Source organism: Mytilus edulis, chromosome 3 (assembly GCF_963676685.1).
Source record: "Mytilus edulis chromosome 3, xbMytEdul2.2, whole genome shotgun sequence".
Lineage (NCBI taxonomy): Eukaryota > Metazoa > Mollusca > Bivalvia > Mytilida > Mytilidae > Mytilus > Mytilus edulis.
In genome coordinates this window covers 82,779,446-82,804,492 of record NC_092346.1, presented here as the reverse complement: position 1 = coordinate 82,804,492, position 25,047 = coordinate 82,779,446, and the positions used below count along the sequence as shown (strand labels likewise).

Sequence of the window (25,047 nt, the reverse complement as noted above, 5' to 3'; positions counted from 1 at the left end):
TCGCGTTAAATGCGATGGATGACTTTCAGATGTTTTTTGTAATAATATTGGTGTAAAACAAGGCGAACCGTTGTCTCCTCTACTTTTCATATTTTTTATAAATGACATTGCTGATGATCTACGTATGAATGATAATAGAACTAGTGATTACATAAGCCTTAATGGATATTTGATATATTTGTTGTTATTCGCTGATGACACTGTGCTATTTGGAAAAACACCGGAAGCTCTCCAGTTTCTTTTAGATAAATTATTCGTCTACTGTACAAAATGGAAAATTGGGGTTAATAAGGATAAAACAGAAGTTGTAGTTTTTCGTAAAGGATGGCAAAGAGTAAAACATTCATGGCATTATGACAATACGGAACTAAAAGTAGTCGATCACTATGTATACCTTGGAGTTCTTCTACATTACAACGGTAAATTTCAACAAACTCAAAAACGCCTAGCGGGACAGGGAAGTAGAGCGCTTGCAGCATTGTTAAACTCATTCAGATCTACTTATATTTCATCAGAACAGCAATGTGCTATGTTTGACAGTCTAGTTATGTCTATTAAACTACGCCTCTGAAGTATGGGGTTTTCATCATGCAAAAGAAATTGAAACTGTACATAATAAATTTTGTAGATCTGTTTTAAAAGTACCCCAAAACACGCCTGTCTGTTGTATTATTGGCGATCTTGGTCATTTACCTATGTATGTTACTAGGAAACAAAAGTTGTTGAAATACTGGGTTAAAATTATAAACAAGAAACCAGATATTTTATATGAAATATATCAAGTTCTAGTTGCTGACTGTAATAATGGTAAAGAAAATTGGGCCACAAATGTTCGTAATTTACTTTTTCAACTTGGATTTAATTATTTATGGTACGCACAAGAGAATATTAATGTAAACTTTGATATTTTGAATGAACGTCTGTTAGATCAATTTTATCAGAGCTGGCGTGAGTCTGTAGAGAGCTCTGAAAAACTAATATTGTACAAAATGATAAAAACAGGTTTTAAGATGGAACAATATATATTGAAAAATATCAATGTTAAAATGTTGTCTTTATTAAGATTTGGTGTATTAAAACTAAATATGGAAACTGGCCGTTACATAAAACAACGAAGGGAGGATAGAATTTGTAAATGTTGTACTATGCAATATATAGAGAACGAATATCATTTTATTATGGTTTGTCCAGCATATAGACAGTATAAACTTAAATACTTCTCAAAACATTATCAAACATGGCCAAATATCAACAAACTGTATTCACTACAAGTTCAAACAAAAACTGTTATTTACAATTTGATGTGTTTTTTGCGTGAATGTTGGAAACTCAGAATTTTCATATTAACGTAGTTATATATATACATCTAATTGTCTTTTTCATTAACAAAATGTTCATATTGTTAAATTATGTTCTCTGCAGTTTTGTATACCTATGTATTAATATAAATTTCATGTTGCTTACACATGATAATGTTGTAATTTAAATGTGCTATAGCATAATTGTGCTTATTGCAATAAACGTATTTATTTATTATTTATTATTATTTTTGTATATACGCCCACACAGGGAGTCCCTGTCCCACATATCGTAGGTCAAGAACAGTACATGCATATTTTAGCCGAAACTATCAATTTCATTTGGAGCAACATGCTTTTTTTAGTAAAGCTATAGAAATCACGATTGTTAGACGTCATGAACTATTGGTTACGTCTGAAGTCTCTAGATGACCACTACTACAATGTTCTGGTCATGAACTACCACTTACGTCCAAATTTTACGATAATATTTTTGTTACTGGTTGATAAAATCTGACTAGAATAAAAATCATGTCAGTTTTAACTCAGGTTTGGTAGTGGCCAAATTTATTTGAAGTAACTGGCCAAAACTACGTGCGTGGTGGCGAGATATCCCTATGTTTTCACGGATATGTGATACGATCTTTATCTACAATTTAAAACTAAATCAAGCAAGCGAGAAATTCGTAATGAAATTAATAAAAGCCGATAACTGACCAGGCGAGAAATTGTCCGGAGGTAGCCACTATAAAAACGTATTTGTTTCGGACTGAACAACACTCAAGGAACAATTTACTACTGGAATAATCAAAAAGGTAAGTTTATATATGTAATTAAAGGTTATAAACATAAAACTGTATTTTCTAACCATTTTTTAAATATTCTTTAAAATTGAGAATGGAAATTGGGAATATGTCAAAGAAACAACAACCTGATCAAAGAGCACAAAACAGCAAAACGGACTATTAGGAATAAAACGTCTATTTTAAAACCGTATTATCAATGATTTCATTTTCTATTTTTCTTATATTCAATATTTCAAAATCAACAAATGTTCAATCATTTTACTATTGTAAGAGGTCTATTACTAGACCCATTACTAGTCTAGTAATGGACTTCTGCTATTATGTATTACTTTTCAAATTTACATCTATTATATTTGTCTTATAAAAAAGAAGATGTGGTATGATTGCCAATGAGACAACTATCCACAAGAGACCAAAATGACACAGACATTTTAACAACTATAGGTCGCCTTCAACAATGAGCAACGCCCATACCACATAGTCAGCTATAAAAGGTCCCGATATGACAATGTAAAACAATTCAAAAGAGAAAACTAACGGGCCTTATTAGTATAAAAAAAAAATGAACGAAAAACAAATATGTAACACATAAGAAAAACGACAACCACTGAATTACAGGCTCCTGACTTGGGACAGGCACATACATAAATAATGTGGCGGGGTTAAACATGGTAGCGGGATCCCAACCATCCCCTAACCTGGAACAGTGGTATAACAATACAACATAAGAACGAACTATAAAAATCATTTGAAAAAGGCTTCAACTCATCAGATGGACAAAAATACAAGTGGACGTGGCCGTGTACTTACACATCCCGACAACAAAAAGACATGAAACAGTAGCTTGCTACAGTAGATCGAGTTATATATAATACCTTTTCCGTTAGTCAAAGTCCCTTGCTGGCTAAACTAACGTAATGATTACATTCGTGATAAACAATCTTGAATCTTGCGCAGCACCGCATCAACACCATACTGGTTATGTTCTAATCTATAAATCCATACATGGACTTTTTGCGATTCCGTCGCTAATCGTAATACCAATCGATACTAGATCAAGTCAAGCACAAAATATCATTTCGGCAATATCTACCTTCAAAGTCAGTTATAAATGGTCAAATTCAAATTGTAAAAAAAATCAAACTCACACACTAGACATTTATAATTTATACAGTTGTTGGTATAGTGATTGTTTCCGGCAGTACCTGTTGTAGTTTTAACTTATAAAGGATTATAAGTTTACAACTTCTTAAATTTAAATTATATTTTTACAGATTTTGAGAATGATTGGAAGAATAAAACTGCTCGTGCTTTTATGCATTTTTGGTACAACTTTATCTTTACGTATACCATTCAACAAAAGACAGTACTCGAGTAAGACCAGTTTAAAAACATTTACTTTTACAATTGATTTCATCCTTTATCATTTCATGAATTCTCTGAATTTGATTTACCTAAGCATTCTATAACAATGAAAACAAATAATTAAATGATTGTATATACTCATTTGCTATTCCATGTTTGTTCTTATTAATACAGAATCCTACTTTGATTATTAATAGAAAATATTTTTTTCTGACAAATTTGCGATAGTTAGTAAAAACGGAAAGGTAAACACTTTCAATAAGTATAACACAACTACAAAAGTTACTTAACAATAGTACACCAGATTAAATGAACCCACAAATTATGTAAGTTATAAAATCTCATTATATCAAATTACATGGGCCCTTAATCGGGGAAAAAAAATCTTATCTTAAAAGTTGACATTGGATAACATCGTAAGTCTTGTTTCCAGTAATTTTTTCTTAGGTCAGTTTCGTAGTTTGCCTTGTTTTTTTTTGTCACAACCAAAGAATGTCATTACAATTGTTTAACACTCGAAGCCATTTCTTAAGCTTCTATTGTTCCATCTTTTATTGAAATTCAGAACAATGTTTTCTTTTCTCTAAAAAAAATAAAACGTCGAAAAGATTTGATTAAATTAATTTGATTTTGTATAAGCAATTTAATTATTTTAAATGATTGTTTTGATTCCAAATTGATCCGTATAAGTCCCAGGCAACAACTGCTTATGACAAAGGAAACATGATAAAAAAAAAGAATTAGATATGTAAATGAAAACGTATAACTGTCCTTTTTCCTCTTTTTATAACAATAGTATTTGAGTAGTCAACACATTATGGTGAATTTTCAATAAACGGCGTTAAAAAAAGTTTTTATTTTGGTATTCTGAACAAATGACTTACCCTTTTATAATAAGTGATGATTCAATAACAGGAATTTCTAAAGGGAATAAAAAATTGTGTCAAACTATTTACATTTGTGTCGAGCCTGCGAGATTTATTTCGCGAAAGTGAGATCCTAGATTCCGTCGTTGGTGTCGCCAACTTTCAGTCTGTGGTTAATTGTTTTTTTTAGACATCAATAACTTTGTCAAAACCTACATGAAAGTTTATGAAAATTAAACAGAAGGTTGTTTATGACAAAAATACAGAATTCAAAGCAAACTTTTTAAAATTTCCGTTTATTACCAATAAGTGGACTTATATTTTGTAAAGTTAAACATTCGGACTTGGTCGGAAGTTAAAAGTTTTTTCAAGACACCAATAACTTTTATGAATTTCCATGGAATCTTGACGGATTTTAGACAGAAGCTTGTTTATTACCAAATACAATATCCAGAACAAATGTTTAAAAATATTCATTTTCATTTTCAGCTTTTTTTTCTGATAAACGAACTTAGTCTTTTTACAGTTAACAAGTAGATACAGTCTGGTGTTAAAGTTTTTTACGCAATAATTACTTTGTCAAACCTTTACGGAACTTTATGAAACTTTGGCAGAAGCTTTTGATGATAAAGAGATAATGTCTAAATCAAAACTTGGGCATATTTTTCTTTCTACATTTTTAGTACCTTTCTGATAGATGAACTTTGTTTTTTACAGTTAGCATACTATTTTTTTGACATGATAAATTTGTAAACTTTCGTGGATTGTTATGAAACTTGGACAGAAGCTCATCTTCAACATCGAGAAGTATCATTCAAAGAAAATGTTTATTTCTTTTCAAATTCTGTATTTTTGCGGATAAATGGACTCACTTTTAAAGTCAGCATATATTTTTTTACACTAGCAGCAGCAAACTTAGGCGAGACACAGGGTTCCCTCTTACGAATTTTTCATTTAACATTGTCCTGCAGCTTACTGAAATAACTTACTGCTTAATGTCAGACGGTTACTAATTGAGGACAAATATTTAATTTTAAAAAATACTATAACAATTTTATCAGTTAAAGTATGAGTGATCAAATTACAGGTTACTTGAGATTTGTAGGCTTACAATCCACTTACCAAATTATTTAACGCACCTCTATTTCATAGCACGAACAATTCAAACGTATATATCATGCACTTAGCCACGTTCATTCCATCAAATATATCTCTCATGTGCTTCACCATCCACTAATTCTGTGTAGTTGATGAGAGAACAAAGAAGTGCTACAGATTATAAAAGTTATAAGCTGAGTGGGGACCAAAGAAGTACAAATGTTATATTGAAATAGGCATATTTCTATTTTGAAGCATGTGCAGACATAAGCATTACAACAGACGCGACAGGTGGTTATACAGTCTTATCCGACTATGGTATAACTATTGACGACTCGGAAAATATCAAAATTAAGTTGAGGATCAAGGCCAGTCATGATGCTGAAATCCTCCTTATGTCAACAGACAGTATCAACGACCCCCTGTATAAGATTATTTTAGGGGGATCAGACAACACTGTGTCAATGATCCAAGATGGTCAAAATGGGAAAATAAAAGCGGTATATTATGGACAAGTTTTAGAGAATGGATTTACCAAATTTATGATAACTTTGAAAAACGACAAGATCAAAGTCAAAGATGGAGATAAAAATAAAATCTTGAAATGGAAAGATAATAAAAATCCATTGAAAGTGGTTAACGTTGGTATTGCCACAAAAGACTCAAAGAGTGGAGTATGGTTGTTCCCTTGCAATCAAGGTAATACAAAATGTTATTTCCCTTCTGATTTTTAAAGCATGAATACAGTCCTGACGCATATTAACATTCTAACTAAATGCACAAACTGTTAGAGTTATCACATGTTTTTGGGTTGGTTTTTTTTTGGGGGGGGGGGGGGGGTAAAAATTCCAGTTGTACGTTTTGTTAAATGCGAATTTTTAAAGCATTGTTTTCATTTCTATCCCTGATGTCACCAAGGACAGTGTGATGTAGCAGCTGAATTTGAATGTAAAAAGGGTTCGACATGTATTCCTGTTAAAGAAAGATGTGATGGTATCGCCAATTGTTTGGACGGAAGTGACGAATGCGGATGTGATGATAGTGAGTTAACCAAAACTTTTGAATGCGAGTTCGATGATGAGTCAAACTTATATTTTGAATAGTTATATACGAATTCGCTATATATGAAAAAAGAAGATAGACACGTAAAACACGAGGTAATGAAATGAGATTTGGACTATCTGTCGCAAATACGAGGTTTGAAAGTTCATTTTATTCATTTATTATACACGGAGGACCATTTTCGAAAGTTCATTTTATTCATATATTATACATGGAGGGCCATTTTTTGAAAGTTCATTTTATGCATTTATATTCTTTTATTCACAATATATATATATATGTGTTTTTGGCTCTGATTCCGACCAATCCTTGAGAAGACTATTTGGATAGTCGCTAGTCTTTACGGATAGTTTTCTCGTTGACAGTCATACCACATCACCACCTTGTTTAAGTTTATATAACTTTTTGAATTCCCGTATCTCGTGTTTGAACTTTGTGTAATTCCTGTGATATTGGCGACTAGTTCCATTATATTTTAAAATGTTCGGAAATAGACAAAAGTAGACAAATTCTACTAAAGCATCATTTTGTAAACATACGAAATATTTTAAAATTTCAGGGTCTAATAAATAGCAACAACCCGTCGGAACTAAACAAGCAGTGCAAGTTTATAAGAATAATTATTAAATGCCTAGACTCTCCTGGGTAACCCCTTTATGTCTATACTTTACATTTATATTTACAATTTATACTATGTATATGTTAATTTATTTATTTCTCTATACAATTGCACTTTGATCTACTTTGGTTAACGAGAATAAAGATATATATATAATTTTTCCTACATAAATGACAGTGCATCATAAGCCTCTAAAGGCTGGTTGGTATAAATATCGTGACATGTTAATTGACTGCTTATATGTTTAAAATTGTAATATATTGTATTTCATGTATATGAACCAAGTTGTACTTTAATAAAAAAAAAAAAGAGAAGAAACTTCGGAACTGTAAGGAATGTCATGTTATTATGTTGATTTTCATATGTCTTTTGGCAGCATTTTATTTTGTGTTATGAATTATAAAAAAAACATATTCCATCCCTTCAATATTTTTTAGTACGACCAAGTGTTGGGTTTATAATAATTATTCTACAGCTATATATCTGTGATTTTTCCTTTCAGAACCGAATCCTAGCCCAAGCCCATCGACATGTACTGATAGTGACATAGCATGTGATAACGGCGAGGGATGTTACCCTTCGGAGTGGAAATGTGATGATATCCAAGACTGTGATGATAATTCTGATGAAGAGAATTGTGAAGGTAAATATATATAGCTACTCTTTCTTTTCTTAAAAGTACACATATATGTCAATCATGTCATATATATATATATATATACACACACTCTTTCGTTTAAAGGACATATAATATCCATACTCTTTCCTTAAAGATACACACACATATATGTATATATATATACTATCTTTCCTTAAAGGACACATAATATACATACTCTTTCCTTAAAAATACACACACATATATGTATAATATATACTCTATTTCCTTAAAGGTTTACTGTATTAGAATCATCTTTCGTTCAACCATGGTTACACATTGTTTATAATGAACTATGCTTAAATACACTACAGTATCACTAACTTACTGAATAGTTTGGTGCAATGGTATATTCGTGTATGACTTTTTCATTCTTTCTGTTTGAGACTCGAGGTTTGAGATTATAGAAAAGGGGCGGGAAGTGTATGGCTCTACGTACGGGAAGTATATGTACGCAGTCACGTCTGTCTGATACTAGATGTGCATGTGCATGTATTCAGACAAAAAAGTCATAAAGTCTCAACCACTGTTATGTGTACAAAGAACAGATACCTTCACATGATTGAGATGAATAATAACTTTTACATAAATTATTTATCCCAAATGAACAACTTTGTAGCTGAATCAATCTAAACCTTAAGAATGCATATAAATGCGTTATTCGCCATCTGTTTGCTACTATACTTATATACTCTCAAAGCGTGACTTGGTATTTTAAAAGCAACATAAACTCAAGACACTTTTCATTTAGACAAATCAACCCCAGCCCCAACCAGTGCTCCAGGAGGGTGTTCAAAGGGAGAATTTAAATGTGACACGACAGATGAATGTTATGAGAACTCTTGGAAGTGTGATGACATAACAGACTGTACTGATGGATCTGACGAACAAAACTGTGGAGATGACGATGGTAGGGGTTGTCTACAAAACTTCAAACACAACAAATAAAAACAATATACTTTCATCATCAGAAAATGTATAATTGACTTGTACTCGCTTTCCTGTATCTAAAACTCGGACACATTTGTTTTACAGCAATATTGTATATGCACAGAGTATATGGACTTGAATACATTTATCGAAAAAAAACTATTATTTTCACCGTTATATTAACGCAACAAACACATCATTTCATTTATAAAAATTCTAATTTGTAAATTTTAGGATTCAAATCGGATGAAAATCGCGGATGTCACAAAATCATGAAATATTTTTAAAAATCTTGTAGGATAGTTTTCAAAATATAGTGATATGGAGAATTTATTGTCTATACATTAGCCTCATCTCACTATCAACCAAAATGAATTAAGAAATAATTGATGCAAGCTATACTTTATTGAAGTTTTAACATGGGTAGGCATTATATTCGTGATTATTTTTGCCCGAGCGATAGAAAGGGATAACATATGTCTACCCATGTTAAAACTACAATAAAGTATAGCTTGCATCAATTATTTCTTAATTCATTTTGGTTGATAGTGAGATGAGGCTAATTTCGGAATGCAACACATTGCAATCATAATAAACGAATTAGTAGCAACCGGTGCATCATTTAAAAGTATAGAAGTGTTTTAAGTTAATGAAATATATTAAATGCATGCCAATTTAATAGAATTCACTATTCTGCATTAGTCAATATACGCATGTGCAAACACATTTTATTGGATTTAGAGCATGGCTTTGTTCACATTTTTAGCGAAAGAAGCACAGCATATTAGAATCCATAGTCAAGTTTTAACAAGACAAATTTTGAAGTGAAAAATATCAACATGGAGTCAAACTGTTTATGTAACTCAAGTTGAAGCCAAGTTATATGAATGTCGTAAATAAAACAATAAAACTAAAGACAATGAGCCTATATAATTGGTGTTTGATGTTTGTACTGTTTTAAATGTTTGAAGTCCCTCGTGAATCGAAAAGTAAAACACTCTTACATGGTCTAATTTCGTAAATGCCTTTCGAGGAATACGAGCCACATGGTGCCCTTTTTATTGGCTTCATCATCAAGTTCAATTTCTAAGGAAATGACCTTGATGACAAAATTACTTCTATAACCTTATTTGCGACATTTGATAATCTATAAAAATGCTTGAAAATTTTGGAGTACACGAATGATGATTATGAAAAGACATGAACAATATCATTTTAAACTCAAGACACTTTTCATTTAGACAAATCAACCCCAGCCCCAACCAGTGCTCCAGGAGGGTGTTCAGAGGGAGAATTTAAATGTGACACTACAGATGAATGTTATGACAACTCTTGGAAGTGTGATAAAATAACAGATTGTACTGATGGATCTGACGAACAAAACTGTGGAGATGACGGAGATGACGATGGTAGGTGTTTCTACAAAACGTCATATATTAAACACATCAAATAAAAAAATAAAACAATATACTTTCATCGACTATCTGACGAGGAAAACTGTGGATCTACGGAAAAAAATAATTTGATGGAAAGTGTGCAGGAGATAGTTGATTGTCGAAAATACGTACATATTGTTCAATTCCAGCAATTATAATTTTATGATTACTAGTATTTTTTAAACCAATAATCTTTTATATGCTTCCATTTTTTTGCTTGTGTAAAAGAGATAATATAAGTTTACTAGTCTTATACCATTATACAGATAAATACTGGGTGCCGCCAAACAAATGTCGTATCTATAGATTAGAACACATCGGTTTTTACCAATGGAGCAGGATCTACTGATCTTTTCGAGTCCGTTGTGCTCGCTAAATCTTCAATTCTCCGTCCAATGTTTCAAGACTCTTTGTTTGTTTGTCTGTTATTCGTTTCTCAGTTTTTTTTTTGGTGATAATCTTGACTTTCAAATTTGTATTGCCCCTTTGTTTATTGGTTTATTTGAACTGTATGCGAACTTGTTAAGATAAAGATGTAATTTAAAAAAAAAGCAGTTTAGAATTTATTAAACTTAGAATATGAGAGGCCTAAGTCTTGCTCAATCCTTTGAAAATCCAAAGTTTAAGAGGACGATCACTCCCTCTAAAATTTACATTATCATTCAAGTCAGTATAGCCTGTATTTCAGTGGTTGTCGTTTTTTGCTGTTTTTGTTTTTGTTTTTCGTTCATATGTTTTGTTCATAAGTTAGGCCGTTCTTTCTCGTTTAGATTGTTTTACATTTGTCATTTTGGGGCCTTTTATAGCTGACTCTGGTGTGGGGTTTGCTCATTGTAGAAGGCCGTACGTTTACCCATAGTTGTTAGTTGTCATTTGGTCTCTTGTGAAGAGTTGTTTCATTGGTAATCAGTAATTAACCACATTTTCAATGATTGATTTTTTAGTTCATTAACCGTTACTACAATTAGAAAATTTGATAGTTTCATTAAAATCTGACCAAAAAGATTTTTGAAAATGTGGACAAATTTCAACACCAAATAACATTTTTGGCAAGCCTTGCGTTGATCATTCAGAAACATTAACGGATAAGACGGGATAAATATCGCATAAAATTTGATCCAATGGTAAAATTTATATTTAAACATCTGTTCTCTTTTTTTCCCCCAGAAAAATCCACCCCAGCTCCAACGTCCGGACCTACTAGTGCTCCAGGAACATGCAGTGATGGAGAATTTAAATGTGAGACCGGAAATGAGTGCATTGTCAACTCATGGAAGTGTGACAAAATTAAAGACTGTCAAGACGGATCTGATGAAGAAAATTGTGACAGTGAGTTATTTGTCTTGGTTTTGTTGTTGATATATGTGTATTTTTTTTAAACCGCTTTGCCTAATGCAGGTACAACAGTTTAAATTATTATTATGTCTTATGAGTTTACAAAAACAAAATTAATTTGATAAGCCATTCTTAATGCAATAAATCGAATAACGAATTAGGTATACTTTGCCTTAAGATTTGAAAATGAGATGTTGTACGATTGCCAATGACATGAATGAGGCGGTATATTTCAAAACCAACTTGGACACATATCTGAACAATTACAGGTCACCGTCTTGCCTTAAAAATGAGTTAAACTCGTATAATAGTATAATAATATATAAAAGGCCCCCGGAAAACAATATAAAAAAACAATTCAAGCGAGGAGAAAAAACCTACGTCTGGATAATTTCTAGGTAAAATAAGTGATAAAGAATTATTAGATACATTGAAGTTGAATGTAAACCAACGTACAGATTTCATGACTTGTGACAGAAACGTGTTGTGGGGTTAAACATGTTTAGATTATGGAGTGCGTGTCCGAGCGAGACCTATTGGTGACCTTCGGCAGTTGTCTGTTATATGGTCGGGTTGTTGTCTCTTTGACACATTTCCCATTTCCATTCCCAATTTTATTGTGAGCACTCAATCATCCCCTAATATAACCTGGGAAAATGGGGTTATAATTTAAGATAGTATTATTGTTATTGAACATGATTTCACAATTCTGTTTTGTTTTACAGCTGCACCAGTTACTCAAGCACCAACAGGTAAGAAAACAAATATAAAACAAAGCACTTCATAGATTTTCCAACGTAAATAATGTTGAATCGAAAAACTATAAACTGATAGGACAGTTTATATTGAATTCTGACGTCCTATATATATAGGCACTAAGAAAAAGATATTACAACAGCCGCTGACCATCATAAAGTTCCCACTATATATTGAAATAAATTATTACATTACTGAATGCAATAACTGTACCAATCAGTGGCGTAGCCATGGTTGAAATGATGTGAAATTTTTTTTGGACCTTTTTATGAAAAATATTTTTTATTTAAGCACATGTACTCCCCCAGAATGATCAATCCGACACTAGTTAGATTTTTGTTTAAATTCAAAATACCCACCAATTCATATATTTTAACCAAATTTTATTGTTTCCTCGAAACTACCATTCATTCAATTCATAAATATTTGATGTACAAAGTTTCCCACCCAATCTTATATTTGACATATCAAAAACGGACCCCATTACAGCGGCACTTCTGTATAATTTAGGAACTTCGGAATATAGGAACTGAAGTGACTTCTCTTTCCAGGAATTTGAGTCTACAACCTTGGGTTTTTGATTTTTTATTACTGAGCTAAACGCGTTGCAGGAGACATAAAATACCGGGCGTCCGATCGTCTGGTCTTGTTAGCACTCTCATGTGTACAATTCTTGTTAGATTAAGTGAAACTCATATCATAAGCAATGTCTTTGACAATTTGGAAAATAAGTCTTAATCAAATATTTTTAACTAGTTATGACCCTTTGAAATATAAATTGTAATGGAAATCACATTTCATTTGCATGCTGTGAAGCTTTTATTTCTCTTAAGATATTGAAAAGAAAAAAGAAAAAGAAAAAAAGTGCTTTTTTAGTTATGCCTTGTTCCTTGCCCTTTGATAGATAAAATATGACATATAATGTGCATGGCGGGGAACATTGGATCTTTGTTCTTTACTGATTGATAATAAAATTAGTATTTGAACCTAGATAGAAACTGGAATTCATAAGCCTCGGACTTATCACGATCTATTACAAATTGATTTTATTTTTATCACGTCGTTTACCATGTCGCAAGAAACGATATCATGATATGGTGTTTTATTGCGTAAACCCCTGAGGGTTTACTCGGTATATATTGGACGAGTGATGTAGTCTTTCGGAACACCGGATGTTAGTCGGAACACTTCTGGTCTTTCTATGACCACCTTTCAAATACATGCGCAATAGCTATGACCACCTTTCAAAGGCATGCGCAATAGCTTACTAATCTGTTGACTATGCATTAGCATCTTAAGTTGCTATAGAGATATTTTACGTATGATCTGAAATTTATTATGATATAATATTTTCTTGCACACGATTACAAGCTGCTAATATTAACCTACATGCGTAGTATTTTAATTAGTCAAACGATGTAACCAGCTGTGTTTAGATATGAGATAAGATTTCATGTAAACAATTCGCTTTATATTCTGAACGAGAATAATTAAAAATAAAATCTTTAGAAAGAGTTTTAGTAGCATTTTATTTTAGATTTTACGTTTAGTGAAGATGTACATGTTGTAAAAAGCAAGCTATTTATTTTTTTATACTGAAATTAAAGGGAAGTCTTTCTTGCATATCATTAAATTACAGTTATTTTTTTTGGTTAAATATTGCAACTTTAATAAAAAAAAAAATGGTTATTAAAAATAAAATTAAATAGATATTGAATATGAAAAAATAAAATATTTTGAACGAGAACAATTAAAAATAATATCTTTAAAAAAAGTATTAGCACTTTTTGAAATTTTACGTCTAGGATAGACCAAGGACATGGAAATATAATCATAAATACGTGCCTCAAATAGGTGTAAAAACGAGGATTTAAAAAAAAAAATCGTTTATTGAAAATAACGTTAAAATTAATTATGAAAGTTATGTCCGTATTTATTTTCATTAATATTGCAAATTTAAAGTTATTTTCTTTGTTTAAATATTGCAACATTATTTACTTTTTTTAATAACCTCTGAATCCTTTTCGTCATTAAAATGCGACTGATAAGTATAGATATTCAATATGAAGGGGGAAAAATAACCGTGACTGAAATCTAAATCTAAAATTTATTTTAAAAAAATACACATTTGACCATGCAGATGTAAGAAATGATACTTCAAGCAATGAAACAACGAATTAAATGTGCCACTTTAATTACGACTGATAACCTAAAAATGAATCATGCATGCATTTTTGGCAGACTTAACCAGGTCGGCGATAAGATATCGAATATAAAAAAAGAAGATATCGGGTTTGGTGTCAATGAGACAACTATCTACAAGAAACCAAAATAACACAGAAATACAAACTATGGGCCACCGTACGGCCTTCAACAACAGACAAAGCACGTACCGCATAGTCGGCTATAAAAGGCCCCGAAATGACAATGTAAAACAATCAGTCAAAAAAGAAAATTAACAAAGTCCGTATCATCGTATGCGTAACTTAGTTGCTCACCAGAGGAACTCTACGCAAGCGTTTAAACACGCGTTCCATAAGTTTGAAGTACGTCGAAATGCAAAGGTATACGCTTGGTGAACGCTTTTACTTCAGGAAAATTTTAATGGAACATAAAAAAAATCATTCAGCTCAAGCGTTTGTCAAACGTATATACCTGTAAACTGCACGCACATAATATACACGCTACACGAGCGTTGAAAACGCTACAGATAAGTTTTAGACACGTTAAGGGTACATTGCATACAAAAATACTCGTCGCCTTAAAGCTTTCATTTAGGAAAAGAAGTCCGATACGGGTGAAACTTCATCAAACCTACAGAAGATATTACACCCTCTCCAACCATGCAACATGGGACTAGACATAGAAGTACAGGAACTACTCACATTAGTTTGAGCTGTACAAGATCTACAAAAATATCCCGCCTGCCTCAAAGGTGCATATAGGATCGACCATGGTCCAGCACTAATGATACAAATACCAACCAGAGTTACAATGACGTGGTAGTAAGTCTTTAAAGGCCACCGAGCGGCCTCCAAAAATGAAAAAAACACTATTTAGTCGGCTATTAAATGCCCCGACCATTAAGATTTAAAAACAAAAATCAAACAAAACTAAACAGCCTTATTGATAACAAAATAATTTACGAAAACAACTTGACCGACATGAATTATGAACAACAACCAGTGTACTACATGTTTCTGGCTTTAGAATGGACATTGGCACATAAACAATGTGGTGGCCATAAACCCAACCCTCCCAAATGAACCAAACCTTAAGGACAACACATCGCAAGAAAAAACTGTAAAATATCAGTTGCAATTCGCGTCCCTAAAATTATGGGTACGGTGCACAATAATCACTTACATAAAAACAATAGACACAAATCACTGAAATAATCGCACTTACCGAAAGCTATTTCAAAGCTAGTGAACATGTAGACGAACCAGTGGACATGCATAGACGGACTGGTAAACATGTAAACAGACGGGCGAATGTGACAGACTTATTGACAAACATTCACATATAGACAGACCTGCAGTTAGGAATGTAGGAAGACTAGGAGAAACGCTAAGGTACGCTTTACGCACACCCAATACACGCTTTAAGCTCGTTGTGCACACGATACAGATATGATTGACAGGTTGAATGCATCAAAATTACTAGCGTTTTGGTAGCGTGCATGATTTTTTTTACCTCGGCCGACGTACGTCGGATCTATACGTTGATGTGTGAAGCCGGTATTACATTATTTAAACCACTAAACAGGCAATGTCAGTTTCTTATTCTTATGCACAACAAAAGTAATATAAGACAATACATCTTTATTTAACAATTATCTAATATATATATAATGCCAAACAAGCATTTGGGTTTACGATTGCATTTCTTTTTTTAAAGAAAGCAACTTGTTTGTTAGTTGCTATAGTCAAATGAGAAGCCATCACTCCACTAGGTTCATGATTTTAGATGAAACATGTCCACGGGTCTGCGTATCAGTCCTTTCCGCTTGCCTTAGCCGATGACGTAGACCTTTTTACGAACAAAAGTTAACTTGGAACACTATTCTGCGATTCAACTATCTTGTTTACATAAACTAAATTATCCTAAATGAAAGACCAGACATACTGCTTCGAAAATGACTGGACGTTATACTCATATCCTCAGTCTTGTTACATTTGGATACTTTAACTTAAACTGCTGCTATTTTTATTTTATTTTTGTCAAAATGATGTGGATGCTTGAGCATCCGAGCATACATGCAAGCTACGCCACTGCCAATATTTCTTCATCAGATGCATTTTGACAAATACTTAATGTCTCTTCTGAGTGAAGAAGCTTCATGCCTAAATTCTGAAATTCCATGTTGAAGAGCTTTAAAAATAAAAATCAAACGCAACGTGGAATCAGATTTATTCATCATAACAGGGAACAGTATAATCTGTTCCTGATCATAAGGAAGTTATATTCCTTAGCTTGATAACAACAAACTTTAAGCATACAATATCCATATTATTTATGTCAATATCAAAGTACTTGCTACTGGGTTGTTGACTAACAGTCCACCAGCTGAAACTCGACACGGTGGTAGTAATATCAGTAACGGTACATATTTCTTCGGTACAAGATGTGCACTTCAACAATTAATGTCTTCAGTAATTACCAAACTATTTGAATATCCAAAACCAGTTACCTAATATAACCCTGACAAATAAAATGAGTGTAAGTCTGTACATACAATGTCATAACTGTTGTTGTTGTTGTTATAGATTGTACATCTGAAGCAGACAAATGTAATGGTTATGCAGACTGTGCTGATGGATCCGATGAAGACAGTACAATGTGTTCAAGTAGGTTTATACATTTAGGATTTGAATTGGGTATACCTGTCGTGTACAATATTAAGGATTTGGATTGGGTGGTACCTGTCATGCATGTATAACATTTAGGATTTGAATAGGGTATACCTGTCGTGAACAACATGTATGATTTGGGTGTACCTGTTGTGTACAACATGTACAATTTGGATTGGATGTACCTGTCATGTAAAAAATATAGGATTTGAATTGGGTATACCTGTCGTGTACAACATGTACAATTTGAATTGGGTGTATCTGTCATGTACAACATTTAGGATTTGAATTTGGTGTACCTGTCATGTACAACATGTAGAATTTGGATTGGGTATACCTGTCGTGTATAACATTAAAGATTTGAATTGGGTATACGTGTCATTCATAATATTTAGGATTTGAATTGGATGTATCTGTCATGTACAATATTAAGGCTTTGGATTGGGTAAAATACCTGTCGTGTATAACATTTAGTATTTGAATTTGATGTACCTGCCATGTACATTAATGATGATTTGAATTGAGTGTACTTGTCATGTATAACATGTAGGATTTGGATTAGATTTTTCTATCGTGTACAACATGCAGGATTTGGATTGGGTATACCTGTCGTGTACAACATGTAGGATTTGTTTCAATAATCTAAATGAAGACAATTTTGTAATGTTATAACTTATAGAGTTTATCTAACGTATAATTCTAAATTTACAGTAAGATGTGGTCTATTTGTACATACTGCTGTAAATTTTCATTGCTTTGTTTTGTTTCAACGCTGAAGATAATAAGAGAACTCATATTCTGTAAAATTTAAATCTTTCATTGCTATATTAAATTTCTACTGCATATTGTCTATACTCACTGAACACTCGTGTTTTTCTCTTCAGCATTCAATTGCCCTTCAGGTAGTAGCAAATGTAGTGACGGAGTGACATGTATTTCTGACTCGGCCAAGTGTGACGGGTATCAGGATTGTCCAGCTGGAGACGATGAAGCAAACTGTGCCGGTAAGTGTTCAAATAAAATATGGTTAACATGAATTCTTCTGATCTCATATAAACTTCTTATGACACACAAGTAAATGAAAAAAAAACAGGCAGATGTCTTTGTTCTTCTTACATTCTGAAAACATAAATTTTATTTATTTGCTTACTTTATATTACGGAAAACGCCATCACAATTTTACCGTGTAGATTTTAATGATGATGCTTTCTTTATAAATACAAACCGAGAATGGTTTATACACTGCTTTGATGTTTTTAGCTGCTACCTGCTCTAATAACCAGTTCAAGTGTCCTAACAGTTTCTGCCTTGCTAAAAGTGGTAAATGTAATGGAATTCCAGAATGTCCCAATGGTGAAGATGAGAATGGTTGCTCTGGTAAGTTTAGTTTTAAAACTAGTACAATGTATCAGCAGACGAACGTGTGACATAAAGTACATTGAAAAATTATAAATGTAAAATGTGTCATATTTTAATGCAAAAGAGGTGAAAATGTGATAGGAGCCATTGTTATTGTCATAAAATTGCTAACAATTTTTTAAGTGCCTTTTGTCAAGTTTGTAACATTTGGTCATGGAAAGGAGATTGAATGATCCTTCTATCTTTTGTCTTCAGTGGCTTCAACACCGTTAAGACTGATGTTTAATAAAAAAAATTAATATTAATTAATTTTTCAAACGTTCATTTGTTTTCTCCGTATTTTTGCTGTTATAAATCTCTTAAATATATTTTGAAAAAACTTTCGAATGAAAAATCTTCTCAACTTGTTGGTCACAGATTGTATCTAATATTTCATATCGAAGCTAATGGTATTTTTGCAGTTTTCATTGTGTTCAGTTCCGTTTCGGGGCTTTAATCAAATTGTATATGGGTCCTATGTCCAATAAATGTAACTAGTATATGATGCCTTATCCGATATTTTACTTTCTTGATACCAGTATATGTGACAGTGAGTGAGAAAAGCGCTTGGAACGCACTAAATTTACAAAGTGTCATTCTTATTTCTAATTGAATAAGAAAACATCTTATATTCTATGCATATTTTTTCTTGAACAGGATGTCCAAAAAACACACAAAAAAGATGTGATGACGGTTCAATGTGTATACTTAAATCTGAAAAATGCGATGGAATTACAGACTGTTCTGATAAATCAGATGAAGCTAAATGTCCAAGTAAGTTAATAATAATGCATAACATCTAGTTCTTATTTATTACCCTTTATTTAGCTGTCGAAAGCATTCTAGAGAATACTCCGATATGAATCAACAAAAGAACAAACCACAATTTATTAAATTATGCAGACAACAGCGGCGGATACAGCTATTTTTAAAAGGGCGTTCCAACCAAGGATAAAAAGGAGGGTGTTTAGATTAAAACATGACAATTTACTAAATTGATATATTTGGTCAGTAAATTTCTAGTTCATAAACGTTATGTAATTATTATAGAACTCAAATTGAAATATTTCCCGATACGAAAATAAGAAAATGTGATTTATGATTGTATGATTGCCAATGAATAAATTATCAACCAGAGTTAAATGACGTAGATCAAAGTAATTATAGTTATGCACCAATGAGAAAACCCATGCCATTTACTCAGCTATTTAAGTCAGCTCTGACTTGAATGTTAACCAATTCAAACAAGGAATACAACTGCCTAATTTGTAACAAATATGACCCGTCACCGATATGAACCAACGATAACCACGAAATTACGCAGGCTCCTTTTCAACACGTTATTTACGTGCCATGAATCAATGACGATTGTACATAGTATGAAATTCAAAACAGTGTAGCTGTGGCCATTGATTGACCCATCAAAATCATCCATTGACTGGGACAATTTACGTGAACGTTTGTCTGTAACAACCACTGTTCATGACGTAACTACGATAGACATTTAAACTGTGGGGTCAACAAAGGTTTCTTAACGCCTTTAATTATAAAATAATTCGAAAAAATAATCAGGAATAACCTTTGTGTTTTGATTTATATAATTGATATAAATCAAAATATCGTGTTATTTCTGATTAATTTTTCGAATTACTTTATTTAGGTGTTGAGAACCTTTGCTGACCCCATAGTTTAAGTGTCTTTAAAAAGTACATAGTGAGCATTGGTCGTTACATACAAACGTTCACCTAAATTGTCCCAGTCAATGAATGATTTTAATGTGTCAATCAATGGCCACAGCTACACTGTTTTGAATTTCATACTAAGAGGCAACAATAAATTAAGATACACGAATTTTAGATAAGTTAAAAATTGGACAAATAATCATAGTAATAAACCATTTTTAGGCAGAAGAACGACATTGACAAGATTCCAGAGACTTTTAGATCATTTGAGATCCAGAAATAAAAGATCACCAAATCACGAGACAATGGCACAAAAAGCTGTAAGAAAGATGGACCAAGTAAAGAGGAATTTCAGCGAGGCACTAAAACGAGTAAACAGTGATGAGGGTGTAAAGAGACACCAGAGAGCTATGAAGGCAAGACATGAGTCACTTCAGAGGCAGTTGGTCGAGAGACGGAGAAACCTAGCTATGACCAGTAGGCATTCTAAGGAGAGGCGTCATAGTCAGGGTTAATTTGAATCGATTTGATCTAATCACAAGTTAACGATTTCTGCTTCTTTTCTGTAACCTTATTATTAAAGATTATTATTTGAGTAGAATATTATTTTCCTTTTATTTGCCTGCAATTTACTTTTATATTATGTTATGGAATCAACACTTGCTGTAAGGGGTCATCAATAATTGTCAACCTTTTCCAAAGTGTGAAAATATCTAAGTTTTCTTACCACCATTCCCTCAAGAATTGTACCATTAATAATTTGTAGTCGTCCGGACTAGAACATGATCAATATACTAGTGGGGTTCTATTTCATTGTTTTAGATGCTGCATTTTAAAATATATGAATATCTTGTGGTTGACATAGATACTCATTTCAGATTAAAGATATTATCTTGAACCTGGAACTCCATATTCATGTATGGTATATCAAACTGAAACAAAACCCTAGTAAAATAAATTCCAAGATCATGGCAAAAGATGTTGTATTACAACTTATAGTATTTCATACTTGGTCTGATATCCACATAGGATCTCCATAGAGTTTTATATCTACAGACGATAAAGATTACCAAAAATACGATTAAATTAAACATACTTTTCTAAATTCAGCCATCTGACCTGATCCTAATAAATCAAACGTTGCAGTTTCATAGACTTTCACTTTTCATTTCTTTGATGATAATGATTTTCCTTTGGCTTCTTTTTATCAACAGTGTACATTTCTCAGTTGGTATAATAATTACGTGTCTAGGAGGGTGACTCTGCAAGTCACAATGAAGGTTAAAGACATTGATCAGACTTGACAACTCATAATTCATAAAAAACACTAACCGTCAATTTTTAGTAACCACACGTTAGAGATCAGTACGGCAAAATTTGAATCTCAGTAGCCAAAGTACCTTAAGCTTGCTATTTGTAGCTGTTACAGAATAAGAAGGTGTGCTAGAATTGTCAACAACTCCGATGAGTAGACTATGATCCACAAAAAAGACGAGAATGTAATTTTTCTGAACTAGTATACATTATTGTTTAGGGGCCACGTGGAGCCTGCTTCATTGATGGCCAGTTGTGCGGTTTCTGATCTTTAGGTGAGTTATTATCTCTTTGATACATTTTTTTGTTTCCATTCTCAATTCTAAAAGAACGTTTCCAAACTTTGTGTATGTGTCCTGTAGGAGATCTGTTATATACCTCAAACCCAAATAAAGAGAACAACGTACAGGTCTTAACAATAGACAGGTGTCTATACAATATTAGTAAGCTTAAATCGTCCTTAGTCTACAAATTTAATAAACGGATTGAGAAAAAAATCTACCATCATGTCCATTATAGAACCAGATTTACGTATGAAGTAAGTACTAAAAGTTTAGTCCCGTTTTTGATATCGTGATTAAATTGAGATTTGTTTTTTGTCCATGCGGAAAACGACACAAATAACCAAAAGACATGTAGACTTTTATCAGCATAAAGTTTCAACAATAGACATTTATCGGGAACTTTGCCAATGCTTTACTCATATATCTGCATATAATTTTTTTATTCATCTGATATTAACATAGCAGCATTATGGTATCTGTTAATTCTATTCTCAACTGTCTAAACTCTGGGATTAAGAGATAGACTTACCGTTCAGACTATTTTTCATTGCCGAAGACGATGTTGACATCGCTTTACAAAAAAGTATAGTACGAAAGACTTTGTGCAATTTTACTGTGCCAGACAGTCCGGATTCTAATTCGTCAAAATTATCTCCCCATTACGCCAGTTGATTTTCACAATCGTAAAAATGGAAGCCATTGTAGGGATGACGCGCTGCCAATTTTGCTCTTAAAAAACCGATAAATTTATCCGCATATCACTATTACGATCCTTATATGTCATTTGTATTTTAAAAGACAAATATGTATACTAGCTAATGAGCATCAGTTTATGATCTTGTCTGCATTGATTCAACTTAAAACTATTGTCTAATCGGTTGTCGGGTGGAATTTTTGAAAATTCATAAACATTTGAAAAAATTCTACTGATTAGATATTTCGTGGAAGGGCAGACTAGATTTTTTTTTTAGTGGTTGAAGACTATAAACCTTAGTTATCACACAAAATATGCATTTTCATCATCCAACTTGAGACTGTCGTCAAGTACTTTTAGTAAAACAATAGCTATTTGAACACACCTACTCTGTTTTTATGATTCATTAGAAAGGTATTTTACTTGACCCATATATTTCGTCTTTTAGTACTGTGATTTTTTTATGTTATAAAGTCCACTTGTAGCTTTAATATATAAAAATGATAGAATTTGAAGCTAGATGATTTATCAAATATTCATGCTTTGAACGTTTTCAAGACAAAATATTCAACTCAAACACACCCTAACATAAAAAGGTGCACTCGATTTTCTCTTTTGAAACAATTGTTTCCCATTTTTTAGAATTTTTTCTTGAGTCACTCACATAATGGAAGGGCAGACACGAAAATTACTGAACTAATAGATTAATATGTTCTTCGTCCGTGGTATTTTTTTTCAAAAAAATCGGAGGTTATGCATTTTCTACATCCAACTTGAAATATACCCATGTCGTCGACTTGATATCTAATTGTTCTGCTTAACTATGTAATAGATAAATTGAAACCTTATGCAAATGGTGTTTATAAAATAGAACACTTTGTAATTGTGAAGAAAATTGTCATTTTATTTGTTTCTATTAACTTTTATTTTTTGGTTACTATAGTAAACATTGGGCCATTCCAGTTAATATCTGTTAAAGGGGGTTGGATGGTCCCTTCTGAGGGGTGTAAAATTTATACATCTTAGGGGTGAAAGTTTTGTTTTTTTCATCTGACACGTTCACTTATACGCAAAAAACTTCTGAGGGTCTTGCAGCAGTAAATAATTTAAAATAATTACATCTTAGGGGTTACAAAAATGCCTATGTCAGATCTTATGGGTGCTTTTGAATGCACACAGTAACGTATCATGCATTATCTGGTATTGTATTTAAAATTCTGATGGGTACAATCCTTACAGTAAAAAAATTCTGATAGGTCATTTTTTCCCATGAGAGCCCATCCACACAATATGAACAGAAACTCTACATCTGATAGGTCTTAATTTTTAAATCTGATGGGTAGTTTTTCATGACGTTTTTTTCTGACACGTATAAAAAAATTCTCCCCATCCATCCCCACCTGTCAGAAACTAACTGGAATGGCCCATTACAGTAAGCATTTATCGCCTTCTCTAACAAAGAGCTTCGATTCTTTTGTTCTGTTTCAACCGGGTTTCCGCCTGCAAATGCTCATAATCCATTTCAATCATAAATTTCTCAAGATTGAAGGTAAAAATAAAACACTTATTACAAATTCATAGCTGATATAACTAACAAGGACAATAAAATACAAGGCAAAGCCGGACTACGAATCAGAACAATGCACGAAGGACTGAGACATTTCCGTAAGATATATGTCTAATATTTATAACAGCTAACTTCAATAAAATAAATAATTCCGAAATGTATGGATTAATACAGTTTATCTAAATAAATAGCTACACATGTATGACGTAAACTTTGTGATAGTGTTCCAAAAATGAAGTTTGTTTGTTTGTTATATTTGTAATATTTGTAATGTTTAAGAAAAATAAAGTTGTTGGAAATATGACGAAAATATTACCAGACTTAAAAAAGTTTTTTTTAACTGAAATGTTGCATAATATTTTGGAGCGACTGTCAATCGGCCATTCGCATATAAGTGCAAATGGTGACTATATATTATTAGCGGGAAGAAGAAACTGTGCGTTTAAGCAATAACATGTCGTAAATGTGTGCACTTCCACATGTAGCAAACGCCGACACCATTTAACATAATGATAAAACTATTCAAACGAGAAAACCATTGATTTACAAAACACTATACGACAAACAAATACAGAAACAAACAACAACTATTGAATTACAGATTGAAACTCCGTTCCTGACTTATTCGTATGATTATCATATATAATATTTAGCGCGGTTAAACATCAATTTAGAATTTCAATAACGAAACCATCACTCAAGGATTATTTGATTTGATAAATTTCTAAACTATTCTAAAGTTTCGAGCATATAAAAAAGAAGATGTGGTATGATTGCCAATGAGACAACTATCCACAAAAGACCAAAATGACACAAACATTAACAACTATAGGTCACCGTACGACCTTCAACAATGAGAAAAGCCCATACCGCATAGTCAGCTATAAAGGCCCCGATAAGACAATGTAAAACAATTCAAACGAGAAAACTAATGGCCTTATTTAAGTAAAAAAATGAACGAAAAACAAATATGTAACACATAAACAAACGACAACCACTGAATTACAGGCTCCTGACTTGGGACAG

At 32.4% G+C, this 25,047-nt stretch overlaps 1 protein-coding gene across 5 annotated transcripts; it reads left to right on the top strand.

Annotated features, from left to right (window-relative positions):
* Positions 1 to 1,766: 1,766 nt before the first annotated feature.
* Positions 1,767 to 20,763, top strand: LOC139517613 (very low-density lipoprotein receptor-like). 5 transcript variants are annotated; one of them, XM_071308849.1, is made up of 14 exons: positions 1,767 to 2,113; positions 3,379 to 3,478; positions 5,689 to 6,132; positions 6,352 to 6,474; positions 7,617 to 7,757; positions 8,524 to 8,682; positions 9,944 to 10,111; positions 11,306 to 11,467; positions 12,199 to 12,225; positions 16,999 to 17,079; positions 17,967 to 18,086; positions 18,343 to 18,459; positions 19,138 to 19,254; positions 20,385 to 20,763. In XM_071308849.1, exons 2-14 carry the CDS (start codon positions 3,388 to 3,390, stop codon positions 20,675 to 20,677), a joined length of 2,043 nt encoding a protein of 680 aa, XP_071164950.1. In that variant the 5' UTR covers positions 1,767 to 2,113; positions 3,379 to 3,387; the 3' UTR covers positions 20,678 to 20,763. The 5 variants fall into 5 exon arrangements, with proteins under 5 accessions (XP_071164950.1, XP_071164952.1, XP_071164951.1 ...); XM_071308851.1 differs by lacking the exon at positions 9,944 to 10,111 and having other exon boundaries at positions 1,768 to 2,113; XM_071308850.1 differs by lacking the exon at positions 6,352 to 6,474 and having other exon boundaries at positions 1,770 to 2,113.
* The last annotated feature ends 4,284 nt before the right edge of the window (positions 20,764 to 25,047 follow it).